The sequence below is a fragment of the Daphnia magna genome, linkage group LG2 (genome assembly GCF_020631705.1).
Source record: "Daphnia magna isolate NIES linkage group LG2, ASM2063170v1.1, whole genome shotgun sequence".
In the NCBI taxonomy this organism is placed as follows: domain Eukaryota; kingdom Metazoa; phylum Arthropoda; class Branchiopoda; order Diplostraca; family Daphniidae; genus Daphnia; species Daphnia magna.
The window spans coordinates 13,766,566-13,790,922 of NC_059183.1; the positions used below are offsets into that span (position 1 = coordinate 13,766,566).

Here is a 24,357-nt window from a genome sequence, read left to right on the forward strand (position 1 = left end):
AAACTTAACAATGACGTGTAGCCTAGGTAACCGTGACGACGGTAGACCTTCCGTTTTCAATATGTCAGCCCACTTGTTTAACGTAGACTTTCCGGGGACTAAACATTTGATCAATACATGATTTTTATGGTTTAAAGTGGCTATTTGATATCGTGTTTTAACTTTGATTCAAGCTCACCTATTAAAGAGGCTCCTCTTGTCTTTTATTAAAAGCCAGAAAATGGCTCAACATTTCCGGTCTTTAATGAATCGGCAATGTAATCTTTCGTGGAAAAAGTCAAGCATCATAACGTTGAAAACGCCCACTTATTTATGTTCGCACCTACGACAGTCTACCGCCGTCCTTTTATTATCACGTGCATCGCAAAGTAAGCTGTTCATGCCTAGCCATTTAATAATTTCTTGTTTTTCTTTTAGCCGATTAAGTCCCGGCCCCATTAACACAACTTCCTACACGCATTCTGTAAAATCTACATGAAATAGCTGTATGGTCGTAACGAGACTTCACGCAGCTACAACTCGTCTTTACAAACACCAACTTGCAAAACCCCTTTTAAAGAAAAACACGAATAGATATTAATTGCAAAGCAAAGTGTCTTCATATAATCAACATACGTCAAATCAATTTGCATAGCGAGTTTCTCCTAATAAATGCCGAGTGGCCCCTGTGAATAAAGTTCTGCGACGATGCAAACATCTTGCTTCATCTCTAGAGCTATGCACGGGGTTCATTATTCATTGTTTGTGCCTCTTTCAAATGACCTAAACATCGACCGATTGTCTGAGGAATATTTTGAAACAATTTGCTCCCTTGGTTTCCTCTTTGCTTCCGAGGACATATTTTTTTAAACAGGATAGAGCAATTAGAGCATCTATGATTCAACATGAAATCAAAACAAAAACATCAAATATGATCTTTCAAAGCATTAGGTTACATAAGGGTACGAATGGTCCATCGACATGCATCCACCATTTGTTCTGGATGTCCACTGGAGTGTGGGTATAAAGTAAAAAGGAGGAATCACAGTCCAGGTGTGCTCCAACACAGCCATTGTGTACCTGTATGGGAACGAATACAAGACAGCTGATCGGCAGCGTTTGCGATTTGTTTTCCTGTAATAGCATAATCATCGCAACGGACTATAATAGGGAAGACCATCTAAGAAAACAATCATCGTTTTTCAATTACACACAAGAGCGACATTTTGAAGAGGCCAAGATTAAACGAGAGTATGCAAAGACGAATCGACATAGAAGATGGACGATGAAATGGAAGAATAGAATAGATTCAACAATGCGCTTCTTTATATAAAGGCGCTAAAGTGTAAGCGAACATTCAATCGGACGGATGGATATTGTACTTTACACGGGTAGAAAGCACGTAGCCCTAGCTCAGAGAGACACTGTCAATAGAACAGTAACGACTCTCTTTATTTCCTTTTAGCTTCCCCAAATAGAAGAATGGCTTGTTTACGCATGATTTCTTTCTTTGATTCACTCGTCAAGACCACTTGAACGTAGAGGCCACATCAATGGTTCTGACTGAAGGAAAAATGATTTAACTTTTTTGCTTTGATTTTGAACTTAAATATCACCTTCCGGAGGATACGTTCGTGTTATCAGTTGACGGGATTAATTTTGTTTAAATTTTACATTTCTAATGCTCTATCGTCATCTGTAAACAAACAAAGACGCGATCCATGTATGTAAACAGGTGAAATAATGCAGAACGAAATCTGCTTCGGAGATTGTTATCCTTTAGACTTTCTAGCTTCTTGCGTAACATGTGTTTCGAACGACCGATGGGATTCCATTGCTATCCGGTTGGCTAAACATCGCAATTTATAGTTCTCTCCAAGCCCCTCGTCTTTTCTTCTTTTGTTTTAAAGCTTTTTTCGATGAATGGATGCCGTAACATTACACACAAACGGCCATGGCAAGTCAAACATATACCCGGATTGAACCTTTGATGAATCGCTTTTGACTTTGAAGATTTTCGTCGTTCTTGATGAAATGTCTATGTCGTCAGAGAGGAGTCTACAAGGCGTAGATGTTCATTGATTGGAATCGTGTTAGTCTTACAACGAGACAACACAAGCAGCGTTAGATAATGCACGGGGTTGAATTCAAAGTCTTGGTTTCAACGCCACTCTCGATGAGTCGTATATGCTTATTTATTACAACTGCGCTAAAGTAACACGGCATTTCATAGTTGTATTTACACGGACGGTAAATCAGGTTGTCCAGTTGTGTGCATTAGTATGCATCAAGTGTGTCCACTTGGTCGTGACACGTCGAGCTCCAGTACCGGTATATACGGCCCTAGGGCCGTCATTCAACCTGAAATCAATGTATTTATTATTACGATTCTGCTTCACAATTTCTAATTTTATAACGTTAGTCAATAACACATTTACGTACCACAAGGGCAACGAGAAATGAGAAGCTGGCCGTCCTTTCTGCCCAGCAGATGTTGTCTCCCATCAAACAGCGCTGAAGTCATTTGTAATTCAAGATGGATACCGCAGCTAAGCCTCTCCGTCAAGTCTCGTCGGATTAAATTTTTTTTTCATATTTCATCATCACGCCATGCTGTCGTGGTAAAAGTAACATGCATAATAAATATATTTCAAAATACATTCTTTTTGTCTTATACCCCAACGGAGAACCTCCTGAAATTGCTCGGATGTGGCGTCGACGAAAATCAATTGCAGCAGATGCTTGAGCATCATCCTCACTTTCGTATGCAATGCTAAACATTTAGCAATTTTTCACTTCAACGCGAAAGTATTATGCATCAAATGGAAAATGAAATTGCACACAACTGGATTGCTTGCCTGGGATTCCCGTCGTTAAACATGGTTGACGTTATTACCGCTTTGTGTTAAGCATATCACTGCAAAATCAAATAGAAATTAAATCTAGTATTACTTACAGTGTACGTGACGTCTAAAACCAACCATTTGCAGTTGAGTGCGCAGTCAAATGCCTTTTCTATTGCACTTGAACTTGAAATCAGGGATACGCATTTGATTGCGAGAAAAGTCATTAGTTTTACGTGTCTTTCTTCAAACAGTTGGTAGGCTAACACATTGTCATTGTTCATATATTATGTAGCAGTAGCTAGCTAGAATTTGATTCAAGCAATAACCAATAGATGCAAATCACCGTGCGAAAAATGAAGGCTTAGTTACAAAAGTATGACGAATAACCCGCCAAAACACCCCGGCAACATGTCTACAGTCTTTTTTCTGTCTCATCCTTTTTTATTTTGCTATCGTGCCCTACCTATACTTAAAGCAAAAGGAAAGCGTTTTATGTGGAGTTTCACCTTGACCTGAAAAAAAAATCTGTACCCTTCCTTTTTAGTTTTCGTCTTCTATGGTAATTTTGTTTTTCTCAAAGGTCCTGAATATTTAAATTTTCGCTGTTTTGAATAGATGGACATGTACAACAAGGGGTTTGCATAATGAGCTACACCCGTTGCATTGCGAGAAAATATTAAGCGAATTCCTATACCAGTAATACCAAACTTACAGAACAACGTAGTGTTACGGATTTTTGTGTTAATCGATACGATAATCATACCGAGAAAACAACAAAAAATAACAGTAAATGCAAGGAAAAGTTAGCCTAGCGGTATTCTCGCGAACTAATGTCCTGTACTCGAGAACGACACGTCGTAAACAGATACGACCGATGATTTGTTTTAGTTAAATACAAATATTTATTCCTATAATTCAATAAACATGAAAACTTTTGAACTCTTTGTTATTTAACCGATTAGAATTATTAAAAATAAGTTTGAAAAATCAGAGTCCATGCTCTAAAATTTTGCCGCTTAGCTGTTTCCACGCACATACAGTATATATGGGATTTTTTTTTATTTATGCAACTTTACTTACTTTCTTTTCCATTAGCAATCAAAGTTCAACAAGCTGTTCGAAAATGTCTTCATTCGCAGAGTTTTCAATGAAAGTGATCGGTGTAGTGTCATTTGGCGCGGGAGCTGTTGCCGTTGGATCGCTAGGGTGGAAAGCTTACGTTTTACACAGTGTGCGCCCATTGTACAAGTTATGGCATCTGAAGAACTGAAATCGTTTCGATCGACGCCGAATATCCGGAAGATTGTGCCGCTGGCGATGAGGTTAAGACCGTTGTTCCTGAAGATGACGAGGAAGTGACAGCAATCGCGGAAGAAGTATTCGACGACGTGGATGTAATAAAGGTGTGTGAAATAGCAGATGGCTATTTGGAGAATGAGCCGGTCTGCGAACCACGTTGATGGCTGTGCAAGAATCTTGCACAGTTGATTCAATTTTTCATCCCTTCGAACCCGTCCATGACGAAGATGCTAGGATCCAATCGGACGTAGTGTGTGTTTCCGTTGAAGAGGGCGAATTGCCTCCTCCAGCTGATGATCCTGTCTGCGAGGAGCATACTCCAATTTCCATCCAGCACGAGTGTGCTGTAGATGCTCCTCCGATCCAAGGAGCGTAGTCGGTTGATGGAGTTCTTGGTACAGTCGAAGATGTCCCTGTCAGTGCAGGGCGAAAGAAGAAACCACACAAGGCATTGTGGAATGCGTCCTACCAACGTAGACTGGCCAAGAGAGCGAAGGAGAGAGAGGAAAGGCCGGCCATGGAACAATCCAACAATCCGACAATGTCGGTTCGATCTGTGAACTCGTTGTTACTGCCACCGACGAGGATGCCTCCGCCCGAGCGGACTCTGTTCCCATCGAATCGGCTGATGTCCCTGTATGTGAGGAGCCTACCCCTGCTTCCAGCCGGAAGGAGCTTCCTGTTGCTCCGGTTCAAGATCGATCGGGTGATTTAGCCGCTATGTCCTTCGAGGAATTTGCTGCTGTTGCAGCCGAGGATGGTTTCCTATTGACCGAACAAGACACGCTGGAATCTCAGCTTTCAACGACGATATCTCGGACGATTGAAACTCAGCCTAAAAGGGCAGGCTGTGTAGAAAAATCGGCTCGTTGAGTTTTTTTGTTCTTTTCTCTTCTCTCGAAGAAATAGAGGATCTAAATTATCTTGTACATATTTCATTTCGGCTCTATAAATACTTGTGTTACGATGACGCTCTCTCCCAGTTGCAATATGAAGTAGCTGGTCGACGATCCCATTACGGTTACCATTACTCAGATCCATAACGAAAACACATGCTGGATGAATCCAAAGTACCCAAACACGGCAATTAGTTAAAGAAAAAGAATTTAGTGGGGGAGGGGGGGCTGGAAAGATAGGGCCAATGGGGAGGGACAGCTAAATGAATGGTGCAATTGCCCACAAATATTCCAGGTGGTTACGGTTTTCATTCCCTACCTGTTTCATCGCCCCGGGTGATTGTCTTTCCCCCTTCCTGCATTTATTTGTTCCCCATACCTTTTGTTTTCAACGTTTTCTCGAAGTTTCAATTTTTTATAGGTAGGAACGGCCTATCAAAACTGAGGGAACGGGTGACCAAAAAATCCATGATGGCCGCTTTGCTTTCTTTTTCTCTCCATCCAGCCTCTATCCCTTTCTGTAACCACAAATCAAACTAATTTAATAGTTATTTTTTAAATTGAAGTCTACCAGTTTTGTCATACTAGACACTTACAGCGATTAACCCTAATTTTCATTTACAACTGTGCACAGTTAACAGGGTGTATATACTTATCTTGAGCTATTGTCGATGTGGTCTGCTACGTTTGATTTGCCATAAATAACTGTTATCACTGTAATTGCAATGAACTTTAAATGTTTTCACCGAGCTCCGTTTCTTTTAAGAAATACCGATAGTCTCTTTTAAATATCCAAAGGTTTAAAAAACAAGCTGAAATGGAAGCTACCCAGTAAAGAATGCGTAGCGTGCCGTGACAATGTTTCATTCGAAACGTTCTTTTTTTTATGTGTCCCTTCCCATAATCGTTTCCCCTCTTTTTTCCCTTTCGAAAACTGCCTGCAGGAAAGACATCCCGCCGAGGTTAAATGCGCCGTCACGAAGCCGAAAAAAACCCGGCTAGGCGGATTGCTATTGGGAGAGAGAAATAAAATTGTCCAATCGATAAAGAAGAACGGCCTTTCCGTGCCAAGTTTTTTCTCCCTTTTATCAAACGGACGAAATGATAGCAGCAGGAGGTTTTTATTAGTCCAACGAGGTAGATAAAGAGACGACAAGGAACGATCAACTTAAAGGTTGCCCCACGAACGGCCCCGACCCGAATGAAGTGATTACGTAGACCCAAGCCCTTTCGTCGTGACTACCGTAACATGCATTTAACCTTTTGCTATCAGCAATTAAATTCCACATTTTTCTGTATTACTTTTTCATAAGTTTGCTCTCTTTTTTTGAATAAATTATCTTTTGTCATGTCATAATGACAAACATACGCGGTACAAACCTAGAAACGGGAAAAAATCCGTTCCAACTAGCACAACGACGCCGTTTCATCTTTCACGTATAAACAGATTCTATCGAAAAAGACTACATCACCGTGCGTTTTGAAAAATAAAAAGTTAGTTTGCTGACGACGAGGAAAAGAGAGGCAGATTAAATATTTTTGTCAAAAGAAGTTCCAGAAACTTCTGCATAAAAGAAAAGGTGCATACGTATACAGGCATCAAGCTTGTGGGTGTTACTTATCATAAAACCTCAAAGAGTTCATTGAGAAAGATGCGTCACATCGCAACGTTCCTGTTAGAGCTGCATTGCCCTGGAGCGGAAGCCCATTCTGGATGCGGGGCTACATCCCAGCAATGGATTACGAGCATCTACTATGGTCACAGATGACGGCATCGTGCAAGGGCGTTTCCATCAGTGTCCATGGTTTGACCGCATTGCAAAAACATTGTCATTCACCACATATCCACATCTGTATATGGTTTGCACGTGTTACCCAATCGCACGTCGGGGCACGATCCTTTCAACTGGCACGCAATGCTAACGTTCTCCGTGCAAGCTCGAATCGCAGGGACAATGCTATCTAGCGTGTCAGATCAGAAGCAATGCTATGGTGGGAAAGGGAGCATTACATCAGGTTGGCGTAGTCTCCGTTAGGATTTCGGAAGCGCATCCGATTTCCAATGATTTTTCACATTTGTATGCTTGGACAATAGCGTTGAGAAACCAGAATCCAAAGTATCTGAAACAATTGAACGATGAGTCTTGTAGACTGACGTGTATGCGACGGGAATGCGTAACAAAATCGATTGGCGATTCCTTTTGATTGTGCAAGTTAATGAAACTCACTTTCAACCAGATTCCGAGAAACATCGAAAAGAGATGGAACAGGACCCGAATGAAAAGCAAAAATCAGCTCGGGAAATCTTTCCTATAGTAGAAGTAGATGTTTTTAACTTTAATGTTTTCCTTACCATCAAAGCCACGAACGCACCAAACTCTGTACTGCCAGTAATCTATTGCCTTGCATCATTAGGCCAGGTATAATCTACATACGTTCCAGCTGACTGGCATCGCAGTCGATGAAATATTCAAGGATCGTTGTGCGTCATTCGGAGCAACGCTACCTGAATTTAAAAAAATGCGTCCAATTATTTGTAAGCAGGTGGAAATTATTCTGCTTTTGCAAGAGGCTTCTTTCAAGTACAGTAGATTGTATCCCCACTTTGATTGTCTATTCACGCTGTCAACAGCCAACGGATAAGTGGCGTCTCTCTCGGTACAAATGAAATAATTTTCCCGTTCATAGAAAAGATTGTGTTACGTATATATGTTATCCATTACCAGCTGAAGAAGACATAATGCCATGTCGACTGTCTCCACTACATTAAAGTTTTAGTTTTGTTTCCCAGTTTGTGAGAGACGTCGTTCGAGGCCGAACTCAACATTTGAACTAACTTGGAACTCTGGGCTGCACTCTGAAAATCAAAATATGGACACATTGATGTATTAGACAAGCATCTTACGATACGGAATAGAAAGTTATTGAACAATAGATCCATTCATTGTAGCAGGGTATGACGTAACACATTGATTACGTAATCGACAACAGACACTTAATGAGGAGAAGCTGCAGCGGGGGCAGATTTGGACAAAGTCAACCCAAACACAACGAACATGTTTTTCTTTCAAGCTAAAAACAACAATTTGACAATTATATACTTAAAAGATATTTTGTGAATAGCCAATGGGTTTTACAAAATTCAAATCAAAGCGAACTGAAACTTTCATCATCTTGTTAACAAAAATCAAATAAATAACCATCCATCCATCGCCATCTAACTGTGATCCCATCGTCATCAATCACGTTCAACACGCTCTATACTTTTATAGAGCTCCACTTTGGAAACAAGTTATAGAGGGCCAGTTACGGCTAAACAAATCCAATTGAACAGGAAGATGAAAGAGAAGAATAGACCGGAATCTCGGCCGGGTCACAAGTAGCTGTTCATAACCGACGTATTTTTCGTTTGCGACGAATCAGAAAGCAAATCTTGATCGATGCACGTCACAGTCGTTGCGCCTTTGTTGGCAATTTGGGCCTCTGGGTTTGCCAAATTGCTCGACGGCAATAACGACGTCGGAGATGACGATAGTTGTCGGTGGCTTTGATTATTTCCGGCCAACAACAGGTTATCGCGGTGAACTAGAGGAATCTCCGACGAGTGTTGCTGGTGGAGATTCTGACTGGTAATGCGCTGATGGAAGATGATCAAACGCCTCGTGTTGAAGCGGATGATTCGATGTCGATGGTTATTACGATGGCGAAGGATCGGCGATGAGGCTGCCGACGACGTCCGACTCGTGTGGGCTGACCTCCCGACGTTCGGTCCCAATGCGTAGCTCCTCCCTGTCAATGCGACATATCGATCGAGAAAAGAAAAAAACAAGAAAGAAAGCGTAGAGAGTCATATCTGAGTATGTCTATAGGCGCATACCATACGTATGTGGCTTTAAATTGATCAAGATGGGAATGTTTTTTTGGTTTTTCGAATTTGAACGGATATCGTCAGGTTGGTAAAAACAGGCCAGCACAAACAAATTAGCGCGTTCGCAGAGGACGTTTGTTTTTTTTTGTATTGGTTCGGAAAGGGAAAGAGGAAAACAAATATGCAATGGTAGCAAGCAAAACGTAAAACAAAACATCCAAGAAAAACATTGAAAATCGCAAAAAGGGCCGCTGGAATGTTCAAGTGACTTTATTTTTCTCGGCATTTGGCTCTGGAGATTTATTAATGACGTAGTGAGACACTTACGAAAAAAAAACGTCTTTAATTTTTGTTAGAAAAATAAATTTATTGTTCAGCTTGTGTTTATTTGTTAGATAACACCGTTAATGTTTAGCGGATAGTGCTCCACGACAAGGTGTGTATATATTTCCAGTAAAAATCACAGCATTCAACACAGCGATCATGACAATAGACGTAAAATTATTTTTGTGTTACGCCAACATTGTACTGCGATTAACTAACCATTTTATTCGAGAACTTTGGTTCGCCTTTGTATAGTCTAATTCTATAGGAAATATTCGTTCTCTGCAATAACGTATTAGAACTATCGAATCCAAAAATAATTGATCAGCTCTTAACGATTTTCTTGTTCAACGGGCAAATCAGGGAAGATCACGGTTGCTGTACACACAATAGGATAAAAGGGAATTATATAGGACTGAGCAAATCACGCGAGCCAATAATCGTGGAAGTTGTACACTCTCCTATTCTCACGGAATTTCTGTGCCTTCGGCGAAATATGATGCTCCGCAAAATTAGGCCGTTTCGTCGAACGATTGTTCGCAAATGTAGGCCGAACGCAATTCAAACAAGCGATCCCGAGAGCTTCTCGCAGCAAAATGTTCTAAACTCTATTTGTCGTGGATGATGTATGGGTTGATTAGATTTTGGTGTCGGCCCAGAGCGAGTTTTCCTTGTTGTATCCGTTGCGGTTGGCGTGCCGATAATTTTGGCAATGAGTCAACGAGTTGTAAATCTCGAGCGACGGCGGTGCTGACAGCGTCGTCAGCGGCAGCCAGGCGGAGTTAAAGTTTTTGCGTGCCGTAATCCAGCGGATGGCGCCAGCGCTATTGTCGCTCGGGTCTGGCGAATAGTAGGACTGATGCTGATAGCGCTGATGATGGAAGTGGTTTGGATGCATCTGATTGTGATGCGGCTCGGCCAACTTTCCAAAAACGAGACATCGTTGATGGCCCTCGTGCTGGATCGAGTGACGCGAATTGCTCTGCGATGACGACGAATGGTCCGGCTGATGACGGACGCCGCTCAATCCATTGGGCTGGCCCATTTGTCCGTTGTGGCTCTGACGTGACCGCAGACCATGATGAATCATAATCGGACCTGGATTTAGACACACAACAAGGGGACGCACAAGAATTCGTCACCACACCCATGATTGTCTTCAATTAATTTCATGTCATTCAAAACGAAAAGGAAAACTGTATCGAGGCAGCCATCTATCGGGACAACCGAATCCATTACGCATCATCCTATCTCACTATAGCACATACACATTGCATGTAATAAAACTGAGCTGCTAATTGAGTGAATAACAAGGTTGACATTGGCATTACCAAGACAAAAAATCGTGTGTAAGTCTTGTAGAGTGGTCGATAAAGTCTGTCTAAATATTCAATAACATTGCTAATGGCTGTTGCATATTTTCCTGCCTATCTGTGGAACAAATATTTTCATTATAGCATAGTTTGGTATGTTATGCGTCTAGGCCTATACATATGGATCGTATCTATTAGACTACCATAGGTATTCAGTAGCATGGAGGCGGTTATGACCCACAACGTAAAAGAATTTTCTTTCAGTAGAAATCGATATTTGCTAGTCATCAAGTGGGGCTGGAAATCCCAACAAACGATCGATGCGCTATATAGTCATCAGAATTATAAAATGCCGAACGAATTGATATTCTCCTAAAGTCTCCTATTTCTTTTTTCCCCTACAGGGATTTATATTCATTTCCATATGGATCTTTTTAATACGTTCTATATATCGATACACACGCGCTAGCAAAGCCCAATAGTTGAAAATTCAAAACACTCAAAGGATTTCTTTGAAAATTTCAACACAACATCGTCGTGGAATACGATTGACGTAATCCATTGCTGAGAGAGATATTGTGACTTGAGAAATAGAGTCGAATCTATTCACATTATGAATCCAGTCAACAAGAACAAGGTGTAGGGAAACAGACTTTATTAAATGCCTTTCTATTCTTTCGATGAAAGAAAAGAGCTTTTGTATAAAAGTTTGGCCTCTACACACAACGATCTTTTCCTGCTGCTTTGATTTTCTTTATTTAAATCCACGCCAAAGACTTGTGAACTGCTGCGCATAAAACTGGCGGCTAAAAGACTTTAGCTGCAACCAAGTCCCGGCCGATTTTTGACGTGACAAGAGTTTGCACGTACATTAGGAAAACCTTTCACACAAAGCATCAGAGAGGGCCTTTGCGTCTAATTAAGTAGCTTCTAGACCAACGGGGGTGTAGAGAGGACGGAACAAAGAGTTCAGGGTTTTTTTAGGTCACAATCTATGTACGTAATATCCAAAGAACGAGTAAAAGTTGTACCGAACTTGTTGGAGAGTTTGTGCCTGAAAATAATTCTGACCCAAGCGTCCAACTTTTTATGCTCAACAGTTGAAGCCATTACATAAGATGAGAAAGCAGAATCTTGGTGAAACAACATCATGTTTTGCACAACGAATTTGCATTCGTATTAGATCAAGATCAAAGGCTTAGATCGAGTCCAATACGTCAACAAGAATGTGTGTCGTTAGCTATGCAGACCTCCCACTCTATATAAATAGATACAGCTGTCTGGGCACACACTGTTTGTTTCTATATACACAGTATGTCTATTTTGTTGTTGTCGATTTGCATGGGGAAAGAAATGTGATAGCGGCCAACGGCAGAAAAACCGCTGTTTCGAACTAAAAATAGATGGAAACAATTTCTGCATCGGGATTAGATGGCAGCAGCTGATTCGATCGTTATGGGCGACTTGATACGGCTTGGCATTTTAATGGAAAAAACTGGCGAAAGTCCCGTTTTTCTCGGTAACTTGAAAAACTTGCACGCCCACGGTTTTACGCCGTTGGGTAGACATCGCTGGCGTGTCGAAGTCAAACCACATCACACCGCTATACCGAAATTCTTTGGCACGTTTCAAACGTATACTCGAAGACGTTGAGTTATATCCTATTTGATTGATTCTCAAATGTTTTTCACGGGATTTCATAGCGAGGCCATCAGTTTGGGTTTGTATATTCAAAACTAAACGCAACATCAGCAAATGTCTAACAGGAATTCGACGAGCAAACGGCATTCCATGAAATAAACAAAAAGGGCAAGCTGCAGCTAGACGCGGGGGTATAGTCGTTTAATCGATTAAAATCAATTTGCCTAGTTTTAAAAGTGAATGGCTACCTATATATACACGGATCTATCGTTTCATACAAATACCAGCTATAGTCAAGCCAACAATAATTTCTAGAGACATTGCCGGAGAATCCACCAACCAATACACTAACGTCCAACAACTACAGAAATCCAATTTCGTAAAGTGAAAAATGTCTTTCAATCTAACAGCCGGAAAATTCAAAATGAAAAATAGCCGCTGTGTATTAGTAGGACGGAAGTCATCAGTCACGTGACAAACGATGGGTATAGCCTACAACCATTGATCACATAGAGCTCTATGTATATACTGTACTATTTGTTAGCCTGAACAAAGAGAGGTAGAGCAGAGCGGATCCCCGCAGGTAAATATCCAAGGCAAACAACAGCTATGTAGCATCGGCACACCACCAACAACAAGCAAAAAAACTAATATATATATGTACGAGAACTCCTGCAAACTGACACGAAACACAATACAAACAGCGACTGTTGTGCGGTTTCTAACCTGGTGGTAGCGATCGATCGGGACTGGAACGACGGCCAGGCTGTCCGAGATGAGCTGCAGCGCCCGCCAGCTCCGTCATAGTAGAGAGTCGCCGTCCGCAACACAGAAAATGGCAGAGGACCGTCTTGAAGTACTGACGAAACCTTTTTTTTTGTGTGTGGTCCGGTTAATGGATTCCCAACGCGTGACGCAAATTCATCAAACAGGATCATACAGAGAAGGAGAAAAATGTAGGAAAAGGATCATTAAGTTATTATCAGAAGACCTTTGTTGATTTTCGTCGGCCTCTGCTTTAAAAAAAATAATAATAAAGATTGAACGTTGATAGGCAATGGTATAAGAAACCTGGCGTTCATGTAGTAATAGACGAGCGGGTTGATCATAGCGTTGCTCATGGCCAGCCAATAGAATGCGAGGAAAATGTGCTGGACGTATTTGTAGGAGATGACTTGGTCGTCGATGAACTGGTATACGAAATAGCCGTGATAAGGAAGCCAGCAGACGGCGAAGAGAACAACAATCACCATGAACATACGCACCACCTTGTTTCGATTGAAACCCAATATAATGAATTGATAAACCTTTTAGAGAGAATTGGTTTTTTCTTCTGTTGTGTACTTTGCGTTTGGACTGAATGGATTCTGCTTGACGTTGGTTTAATTCTCCAATAGTTTGACTCCGCCACAAGATGTAGCTCATCCTCGAATAGCACACGCCCATCACGCTCACCGGTATCAGGTAGGTGAGCACCATGAATATTATATTATAGCTGCATAAATGAGGATTTCATATCATTGTGATTAAAAATAGATCTATCAATACATTCAATCCTCAGCAATACGTACATGAAATCCTGTTGAGAAACGGATGGCAGTCCGTCTGGCCAGACAACGATACAAACAATTCGAACTTCGCCGTTGGAATACCTGCGTGGAAACGATAGGCAAATTAGAAGGTCGGTCACACTCGATGGAATTCAACTTCTACAGCAAACAAGCTGGAAAAATAGATCAAACCCCAAAGCGTGGATCAAGCAAATAACACTACTCCATTAACGCTCGGTGCACATTTTCCTTAACTGGGCACATTTCAGTCTGAATGACGTTTGCAACCGTTTGACTTAAACATATGTAATGTACATGGCAATTAGATTGCTGTAATTTTAATTGAATATTTTGCCATTGACGTTTCTCGAATTAAACTGGTTGTCTTTTGAATGGCATCGCAATAACGTATAGCCTGTCTGAACAACGATATTTAAGCCAGGTAAATTGAATGCGAGAAAAAAGGGAGATGTACTATTTAAGATTGCATTTTTGTTTATCAAGTATAGCCACTACCGACATAATGGAACGGTCAAAGCCATATATACGAGATCAAAGCAAACGGTTTCGATTGCATTATTTGGTTTTCAAGAAAATCACGTTTGCTCCGAGCAAACATTTATTTATGCAGACACTGAAGTGTTCCTCTAATCTGGTGCCATACGTTACGCTACGTATAGAGAGACAGACAGAGCAAACTTAATCGTATAAAAGGTCCTTTTTTTAAAAAATAAAATAGATTTAATTTAAAGTAGGTTCGTCACTTGTGCGAGATGGTTTGTGAGTAGAGAAGGCAAGGGACGGCCAGGATGCAGCTGGCCAACCAGATGAGAGTAATGGCGATACGGGCGATGCATTTACTCATCCTCGGTCGCAATGGATGAACAATGGCAATATACCTAAAAATGTACAATTTTAATATGTAGATTGAGTGATCTAAGGATGTCAAGTTGCGACATTGACAATGTTTGGAACGTAAAAAAATTTAAAAAAATAAAAAAAATAATGCAAATGATCGGAAAATTTCTGCTGTCATCAGCTCGGTCAAATGCAACGACGGACCCAATGGTTCGGCCGTTATTCTTAGAGTATCGAATCGTCCATTATGCATATGTTTACATGGTGCCATATTTAGCATATTTCCTTTGATCAAACAAAAACCTTCCCTTGTTAAATTTTGTTTTCATTCAGTCAGGCTAGAACTCGAGGTGACTGGTAAGATTCGTCCTCCGTTCCTCGTGAACTAACGAGAACTTTAGCCCGCCAAACAGGCAAAGAAAAACTTGGTCGATATTGAGAATCTTCTTGTTCCTTCGTAACGCAGATAAAAACTTTGTTTGTTTACTTTGTTCACTGCTGCGCCAGGCGCCTGTCTTTTAAATTTCATACTCGTTTTACCCATCGAGGAGAGAAGAAAAATAAACAAAAGCTTAATTTTCGGAGCTCAGCATTTAGCACAATAGAACAGAGTAAAGGATGTAAGAGTAAAAAGAATAATTGATTGTTTCTTATTGTTGTGGCAAACTTAACAGTATAGCTACATCTTATTGTTGTTGTTGGCTTCTGATTAGATTTGCGCCGCACGTTCGCCAATGCCGACAACGTGAACAGACAAATAAAAAAGTCTAGACAATGGACTATCAATCAGTAATAAGGGCGAAATTGAATCCATCTCGTCTTTTTGGATGTTCCTCGCACATTTTTTCGTTTCTGTTTTGCTATACTGTCGATTCATTGGCCACTTCTCTCTATACGGATGTTGTTTAAACATGTGACGGCACAGCAAACAAAACGCGAGGCTTGTCTGACAGTTTCAGATGGAACAAAAACAATAATAAGAGAATGGCAAAGACGGCAGAAATGCTTTGAGGCAACAACAACAAAAAATTGGGAGAGTAATAAAAGATGTGCAGCTTCATGTATAGTAAGAAACGCGGACCGTGCATGGGCACATAATAACGAATGCAATGCGTATGGAAGACGTGCGAAGGCTAAGTCTATGCAGCAGCATTACACAGAAAGACCATTTACATTTTAGTGCGATATTCTTGGAGATACAAATGGGCTTGAGGAACAGCTTCTCTGTTGTCTAACATTTTTTCCCTTTCTCGCTTGGGTTGCACGTCAGAAAAATTGAATATCTTTTACGACTAATCGTATATGCATAAGGTCTACTTAAAATGGATTCTGGCCGTTACATTTGGTAAGTTCAACTCCATGATGGCAGACACTCTGTGCCTTTTGTTTTCTTTATTTTTGGTTTCCTTTAAAATTGCTCTCGAAAGTTGACACCACAAACTGATGGGCGCCTCTGTCAGACACCAGAAGGCGGGAAAATGCCGATAAAAGCTCAAAAATTCCCATTCTGCACTTTTTTTCCCCCACACTCGACACTATTACAAACTTATAGATGTCGCCAAGTTCGCAGAATTTTTCTGTCTTTTGTCGTAAGATTCTCGATTGCCTAGTCATCAAAAGCGGCAAAGATCTATAGGCTTCTATTTGTTGACATTTTGTTTGAAATCCCCAGTACGCGACGAAATCAATGGGTTTGACTGGAGAAGATTCAGCAAATTATTTCCGTCGCAGGATTCTTTGCTTTGAATTCAACATTGCGCAACGAAATAGCGATGGGAAAAGCAAGAAGCCAAGTCAACCATCCGTGGTTGACTTGGCAAAACCTACCGTCTGTCTCTCTTTCTTTCTCCGCCTTTTTTCATTTATGTTTTTTTTTTTGGGAGGGGTCTATGGTCGATCATAGGACGCGCTTGTTTTTTGCCTTTTGTTTTCATCATAAATGTAATAGGCTTCTTTTTTGGCAAACAGAAATAGTTACTTTTGTTGTATATAGAAGCTACGGCGGATCTGGAAAACAACAGAGTCAACATGATTGCAGGTGGATCGATAATACACACATCCGTTAGCATAGCAGCAGCTACCATATAAACATTTCCCTCTATACAATTCTTCCACTTGTACCACATCGTTATGGATTTGTGCTCGCAAAATCTATCGTGGGACTTGCGTATATACGTTGGGTTATTCTTACCTGTCGAAAGAGATGGCCACCAGAGTGAAGACACTAGCCGCTACGGTGACGTTGGCGATGAAATTGTTAACCGAGCAATAGAAACCTCCGAATGGCCAATGACTGAACAGATGGAAGAAGATTATGCTCTAGAATTGTAATGCTCTTTGAAGACTCGTTTTTATCAAATCACCTGTTGAGCATAAAGGTGAAATTGAAGATGCAATTGAATAGAGACATTGTCAAGTCGGCCAGACTTAGATTGACCTGTACGATTGATCGCAACATTATCAATAAATTAGAAAAAAAAAAACGAAAATAACTTTCAACTTGTTATATCTGATAATATCGAAATAATTCACCAGGAAATAATTGGTGACTGTCTTCATTCTGCGATGGGCTAATATTCGAAACACGTAGAAAGAAAAACAAAGAAACTACACGTTATTTTCAAAGGGCTCCGATCAGAAAAGGCAGACGTGAATACAAAAAAAAAAAAATGGAACAAACCGAGTACGATCCAGGCAACTAAAGTATTTCCAACAATAGCAACGAATAGCATCAAGGTAAAGATGGCGATCCAGGAAGTCCTCTGTGGCCATGGCAAGAGATAAGGCGAAGAATGGTTCTCCGACACGTCATTGTTACTATCCGTGGTGCCGACGGAGTCATAGTCATTCTCACTGTAGCTACTGCTAACATTCATCGTCCTGGAATCGACGACATTTGACGACTGGGCATAATACGGCCGATCGTAATCGCCGTCCCATGCAGCGGTGACGTTGTCCAGGCCACCGAACACACTGGTATCACTGCCATGTTGCGACGACGCTAGCCCAGTCAACAGCAACACATCACTTTGCAAGAATCCTAAGAAGCTCTGCGTGACATTGGCAATATTGCCAACTTCTCCGTGATTGTGCGCGTCGTTGACGGTTGAATCACGCAGTAGATAGAAGAGGAAATCGCGAGGGCGTAGCCAATCGTCGTCCACCCGTTGTAGAGAGCCATCAATCATTGAGTTCATGATCCCCAACTTTGTTCCACTTGAGATTGGCCCCACATCCAACCTGCTAGTCAACAAAAAATAGTTAAAGTTTCAAGCTAAAAAATGGAAAACAATAAGGATTGCACTATTTATTCTAGGGCGTGGCCGCAAGGCAGAATGTATAATCTTGCTGCCTAAAAGATGAGTCGTGTGAACTCTTCATATCGAACTCTTCCTAGCCATCTTTAATAGCTGTGTAAAGAAGACCCAGTCTGAAAGGGACGAATTGAATCGCTGAATCGTCATGAAATTGTTCAATGAAAAGAAATGGCTCAATAAAGCGATAGAGGAACAGTTCATTGAGTCTGTTTAATTCGAACTGGTACACCCATTTTATACCTACAGTCGATATAAGAAAGACGTGAATGCGTCATATCAATCGCCTTTACATCCCGAAATGGAATTGAAAAAGATGACAAGGGAAAACGCGTTTTCGAAAATAAATAAAAACGACCCATTATACCTATACGCAGCAAAGAGATCTAACCAGCTGGACTGCCATTCTTTGCTGTTAACAATGTTGGAACCCAAAGAATCAGTTGTCAACTTGCGTCCAGTATTGCTGGTATATATCACGCAATCGGTTGCATGTCTGGTTGGAGTTACTGTCTATTCAAGCGTCATCCATTATTGTGTTTTTAAATGTGAACAACAATATCCTCGAAACTCTCTACCAACAAGGTGGTGCTGATGGGACAAAATTGGCTGAATGAACTTGCAGCTGGAACTTTTTCAGCGAGTTTTTGCTCGGATATATGTGTCTCATATATGAGACACTGATTCACGAAGTTTATCGACGTGCAACAGCATCCAAAGATCTTTTCTGAAACAAAACTGTCAATAGTAAAATATATTAAGCGTAACTCTACTGCGATGAGGACTCTCAGACTGCGTTGATCTTTCAAGCGGAGAAAAGCCCTTTGAGTAAGTATTACGCTCGATGCTTCACGACACGCATCGCGTCATGACTCGTGCATGGAGATCAAGCGCTAGGAGACGCGACATCATGGGAAACATCTTTTCATCCATTTCTTATTATACACTAGAAATGAAGTCAATCTATGTATGGCATAAGCACTTGCTGTACTCAATCAAAACGAGTGCTAATGTCTTCATCGGTTGTCCTCGCAAGACCAATTGCGCCTTAGACAACCGACAACGTCTAGGACGACGATACATTAGGACGGAATGGGTTACAGCTCATCCGGTCAGCTCCCATTTTTATATCTTTGTATACGTTACCTTTATCTAAAGTGAACCGCACACTATAGATACTGCATCCTGCTGATGAATGGCAGATTGTGTAGCCTAATATCGATTGTTTGTGCTGGATAGACCACATCGTAAATAATCGATTACAGGTCTCAGCGGTGTATTCGTTTATTTTATCCGTGAAACACAACTGTATAGTGTCCATAGTGGTACTGTATCTAGTAACAGGACAGGTCAGCCTCTCCACTTTCACGTCACTCCGATAGATAGCCCATCTACGTACGTTTGGATTCGCATTACATCGGCTCTTCCGAGTGGTATAGGATCATCGGTAGCAAGAATCCAAGAACCATCCATGAAGACACAGCACAAGAAAAATATGAAATTATAAGATAGACTTGTTGACATTGTAAGTAGGCCCGAGGTAATATTACGTATAATTCTTTCTACTGCAAAAAGCCATCGTTATCAATTATAGATGGAAAAGAGTTCTTTTTTTAGGTGATTCAGTTATTCGATTCATGTTTGATGAGACACAGGTTAGTCGCAGAAAACGAACTGCCCAATTGAATAATGCAAATGTTAGGATGGGTATTGTGTGCTGGCGGTAGGCATTCTTGCTGGACCGCTTATACTCTGCAAACTGATGCATTCTTTTATTATTCAGAACAGGCCAGCAGATTAAAGTTGTGTTGCCTTTCATTGGGACCAACCATGGGGTATAAAAGCAAGTCCTACATGTATCTCTTGTACGAGACTGCTTTTATTCTTTATCCTCGTGTGTACAAAATATAATTTAGTGTTCCTGAAATTTTGCTGGATGGGGTCATTATTTTTAAAATTCGCCCTTGCAGTTCTTTTTATTTAGTTATCCACACCCCCATAGTTCCCTTTCTGCTGGATAAATATAACGCAGAGCGTTTCATGTTGGCCTCTTTTATTGTGTGAGACGACTGGTTATCATGGACAAAGCAATAACTTTAGGCACATTGTATCCGGTTCGATGCTGGTGTCTTCGTTTACACAGTGTCCTCTTGAACATGACAGAATTACTTATTCTTTACGCTCAAGTCTGTTCAAGCCTGTTCAATAAAATGAAGAGTTTGGCCTTTAAAACGACTTCTGTGTGCCTGTTGAACATTTCATACTATACGGAAAGGGATCGCACTTTCAATTTAAGGTTATGCATTTTTCATCTGAAGCTATGAAAATAAGAACTCTGACAGCATTCTTCTCTATAAAAACAAGACGATACATAGAGACGGTAAGCAGGATTGCCGTAGTTATTTCTGTCCTAAATGAAAGTTTGGTACACCAACTGAAAATGACCTCAAAGTAGCATCCATCATCATGTTCGTACGGCGTGGTGTGTGCTGTTTTGTAACTAGGCTACTGCATCGTGGCGATGGAAACTGAAGACGATCCCATGTGATGATGGTGATCAACAGGATGTGAAAGCTTCGCTCCAACTATATTCCCAAGTTGGAAGGCGTTGAAGCTCGACATCGTCTCTAGATCTGACTGGGAGATCGATATGATAGGACCAATTGCATTGAATGCAAGACTTTTTTTTTGATGGATCACATCCGCAAAACAACGGATATGTCTGTAGTCCCCAGGGCTACGTGATAGACAGTGAATTGAAAATGGTACCGACAACATGATCTGTTTAACGTAACTGTAGTTGTTAGTGCGGAATATCTGTGTACAGAAACTTCCGTTATATTATTCAGATGAATCAACTTGGATGCCGAAGCATTTTTTATGATGAACAAATTGACTTTTTTGCTTGCAGGCACATCATTTCACACAAAGTCGTGGTTAATGCACATCACTCTGTGATTCACATCGACAGCGGGGATGTTGTTTTAGGTAGTCAGCTGCAGGATGGATAACGTCTAGAAAGACAAGCTACTGATGACAACATCCAGCGAGAGGCACTGTCATTACACGCCTTGTCGCTTTCTATTGTGGTTCATTGTCGTCAAGTCGATGCCGTGTGTACAACATAAACACCGGCCACATTTTCGACGACATTCAAACTGCTTCTCCTCTACACATCCACCAACTTCTTCGGCGCACTATACATTGACGTCAGCTCATAATCAGCTGGCTCATTAGCGTTTGATTTCAACATTCTTCTTTCGGTATTTTCACTTTCTTATACAACATCCAGCCCACGATGGATCGTCCAGTCGCTTGACCGAAGGGGTTTCATTTGAAAATGCATCCGCCGTCGGTGCGCTTCCTTCGTTTACGCGATTCCATGTTAGACTAAATGATGACGCAACATATCTGGTGTCCTAGTTACCCAATATACTGTTCTAAGATTGACTTATGGTCGTTGGCAAACGTTTCTTCTTCAAACGTTATCCCGCAGAAATTCTATGGCAAATGGCTGCATAATCCTATTAAAGAAAAGCTTCTTTTTCGATCGCGGGCATGATGCTGCTGCCTAATGACTAATTAAGCATTGCTCTTTAATTAAGAGGCCAAACTGAGCCAGCCAGTCGATTGCCTTTTGTTCACTTCAGCGCTTTTTTTTAGCCCCATAAGAGGATAAGTGAGCACACGATGAACCGTCAAAAATTATAGTTAGAATAAATCATGGTCGGGAAATAAGAGAAACAATGCTTTATTATTTGGTCCCATAATACGCGCTAATAATTCTGTCTAAATGTAGAACGTGATGATCCTGAGACACTCATAACTATTTCGTACATCTTTCCGTCGAAGCTATAGCGATGAATTATGACAATGGTCTTTAAATAGCAATATGCCCTCTTAATTAGACCGATTGCAATAATCAGCAGACATCGCGGCTCGAAAGAAGTTATTTGCAAACTCGGGAATAGGGTGGAGTTTTCGCATTGGACTGAATTAATTAGCACATGCAGAAAAGTTTCTCCAACGAAACAATAATTCCAAAAAAGAAAATTTCAAAACTATTTTTGGTTGTTCATATCGTTTTGATCTTCTGCCTCTTTAATTAAAGAGGGTAACTAATGATGGCCTACAGTTGGCAATTGAAGACGTCCAATACGAGAAATTGCATTCTCATTGATCTTCGGTGGCAAATCTTGGCACAATTAAGGGAAGAAACGATGGGAAAAATTTCGTATTTATAGTGTGTGTTTTGGAAGGTCCTTTGTCGTGAATCACATCGAATTATTGCAAACATATTTGTGCGGGCAACAATATATAGCTTCGAGTCAACAACGAGCTGTGCTGTGATTACAGCAAAATAGATTAACCATCCTCAGCACGGTCTCTACAGGTGGCAAAGCCAATCTATTCACTGTGTGCCAGACGTGAAACTTACCTCTAATTTTTGGCTTCTCTTGTTGAACGATGGATTCTGCTAAAAATTTAGTTGTCTTTGTAGTTGCAAGTAGATCTCGTTGGAGTCAAACATCACAAACCAACACATCTCATCTCTGGAACACTTGCAGTGAGGAATCATTCCGGACTCGTTCAGTATATGATAAGAGCATGTCCAAGAGCAATCTCTTAATTGACTCATAAGCTCTCTCACTTTGCGTAGAACAAGGTAGAAGTTAAGGATGCCAACAGTGTTATGCACAACAACCGCATTGATCAAATGCGTCCAGAGGAAAACGCAATGGTCAATTTCGTCATCGATATGATTGAACTATGCTGTCTGATTTGTGCCTTTAGATGATGACGATTGAGGGAGCAAAAGGACTTCACGACACAGCACTGAAGAGCAGCCGTGTTGTGTAGCACTTCCACCCAACGACTGAGGGTCCTACCAGTGTCAGCCACTACTTTTAGTTGGGCTGAACGCTATGGCCACGCTGGGGCTGTAGATCTATGTTTATAAATACACACTTACAGGCGTCCTATAACCAGAGGCTCTCGGCGTATAGGATGCATCGCTAGATAGAAGAGAAGTAGCTTTATGTAAAGGAACAAATTGAACTTTAGCAAAAGAGTCAAATATATCTGTAAAATATTGATTTGCTTTGGTGAATGATGAAATGTAAGAAGGATAGGATAGGTCTACATTAAATGACGTTAGAGAAGGATATCCAGGCAAATGCAACAATAAAATTGTGCTCTTCGAAAGAAATTAAAATTTAAAAATCTGTTACTTTTTGTTGGCACGTGTTCTCTTATTGCTTTCAAAACATTTGTTAGCGTTCTAGAAATCAAATAGTTCTCGAAAAAAGTTCTCCTCTTTTTCTTATTAGAAAATGTAGCCTCTGTTTCGCCTACACGTATGCAAAGAAAAAACTTGCGCAGTGCGAAAACGTATCTTATTGAAAGGTATGGCATGCAAAAATAGAGAAAAATAATAGATCCCCGAAAAGGTCACATGCAGGTGTCTATGCATAATGAGTTTTCATGTTGCTCTATACGACGGTGATGTATCACCGTTAAAAAACATGAAAATGGACCAGGTCTCGGTAATCCTTTTATGACATGACATCATCTCTGTTTTTGTGTCTGGTTACTATAGCCTATGACGTGAAATCAGAGATGCTGCTGGTATTTTGGGATATCCAGTCTAGAATCTGTATGATCTTCTTCGTCAGTCAACCCACCCACACTCTTTATGTAACGTATAGAGAGACAAGTGAAATCCATCTTCTAAATGTTGTCCTCTTAAAGGCCATTTACTCGAGATGCTTTTTTTTCCACTTTCGAGTGTAGGCCATACATCACCGATATAGCCTAAAAAACATAAGGAAAAGAAGCGTATATTTGACCTACAACAGGAAAGGATGAGGCTAAATGCTATAAAAGACGTAATTGATTTCGTGTGCATTTGTTGGTTGAAATCCCGACAAAAAAAACTTTGATAGAGCTACCGGTAACTCGTTTGGTTGGGTGGAGTATATATAATAGGATATGCGGTAATATCTCGATCGCCATAAAGAGAAGAGGATGTTGTATAATTAAAAAACTATATTGCGGTATACTGATATTTCTTTCATATTGTCTGTACGAAATACCGACCCGAATCTCTTCATTTAAGTTTCTAGCACCATGTTCAGAAACTTTAGTTTTAGAGCAACACCCGCTTTTTGTTTGTGTTTGCGCCAACGCCAGTATTTCGCAGAAAAAGACTTGAGAAATGAATTTTTAATGATTTCAAAAAGAACCTAACGGCATTTTCTTGCTAAAAAAAGAAATCAGGTTGCTGATGCAGTGCCCGTTCATTATTCATCGACTCCCCCTCTTTCCTATTCTGACGCACTTTTTCAAACCGCGGCAATCGATTTTCTTCTACCCCCTCCTTCTTGCATTGGTTCCACTTACTTCTATGGCGCAAGCATTTCATTTTCTTAATTCCGTAACTGACTGTTGTGTATTGCTGTGCTTATAA

General features: G+C 40.7%; 1 protein-coding gene and 1 long non-coding RNA gene across 6 annotated transcripts; both read right to left on the reverse strand.

Moving 5' to 3' along the window:
* Positions 1–2,152: 2,152 nt before the first annotated feature.
* Positions 2,153–6,060, reverse strand: LOC116916825. Of its 2 annotated transcripts, XR_006643626.1 has the most exons (5): positions 5,340–6,060; positions 2,961–5,179; positions 2,657–2,896; positions 2,422–2,592; positions 2,153–2,340 (listed from the first exon to the last, which is right to left on the reverse strand). It is a non-coding gene; the product is annotated as an uncharacterized LOC116916825 (long non-coding RNA). The 2 variants fall into 2 exon arrangements; XR_006643625.1 differs by having other exon boundaries at positions 2,961–6,060.
* Positions 6,061–7,884: 1,824 nt separating this feature from the next.
* LOC116916658 (tachykinin-like peptides receptor 86C) lies at positions 7,885–22,752 on the reverse strand. 4 transcript variants are annotated; one of them, XM_045169854.1, is made up of 11 exons: positions 22,327–22,752; positions 17,255–17,817; positions 17,107–17,144; positions 16,938–17,011; positions 16,766–16,867; positions 14,481–14,615; positions 13,738–13,818; positions 13,511–13,661; positions 13,238–13,434; positions 12,893–13,035; positions 7,885–8,809 (listed from the first exon to the last, which is right to left on the reverse strand). In XM_045169854.1, the coding sequence occupies exons 2-11, from the start codon at positions 17,769–17,771 to the stop codon at positions 8,394–8,396; spliced, it is 1,854 nt and encodes a 617-aa protein (XP_045025789.1). In that variant the 5' UTR covers positions 17,772–17,817; positions 22,327–22,752; the 3' UTR covers positions 7,885–8,393. The 4 variants fall into 4 exon arrangements, with proteins under 4 accessions (XP_045025789.1, XP_045025788.1, XP_032777838.2 ...); XM_045169853.1 differs by lacking the exon at positions 7,885–8,809 and adding an exon at positions 9,235–10,310 and having other exon boundaries at positions 17,255–17,814; XM_032921947.2 differs by lacking the exon at positions 7,885–8,809 and adding an exon at positions 9,235–10,310.
* Between the last annotated feature and the right edge of the window lie 1,605 nt (positions 22,753–24,357).

What these genes read in the sequence shown, in the direction of transcription:
- LOC116916658 (XM_045169853.1), bottom strand. Translation starts at nt 17,771, where the DNA reads ATGAACTCAATGATTGATGGCTCTCTACAACGGGTGGACGACGATTGG. An exon ending in AGTTGCCTGGATCGTACTCG is followed by an intron (nt 17,145 to 17,254) that starts GTTTGTTCCATT and finishes TTCGAATATTAG; the next exon opens with CCCATCGCAGAATGAAGACA. An exon ending in GTTTCTCAACAGGATTTCAT is followed by an intron (nt 13,662 to 13,737) that starts GTACGTATTGCT and finishes TCATTTATGCAG; the next exon opens with CTATAATATAATATTCATGG.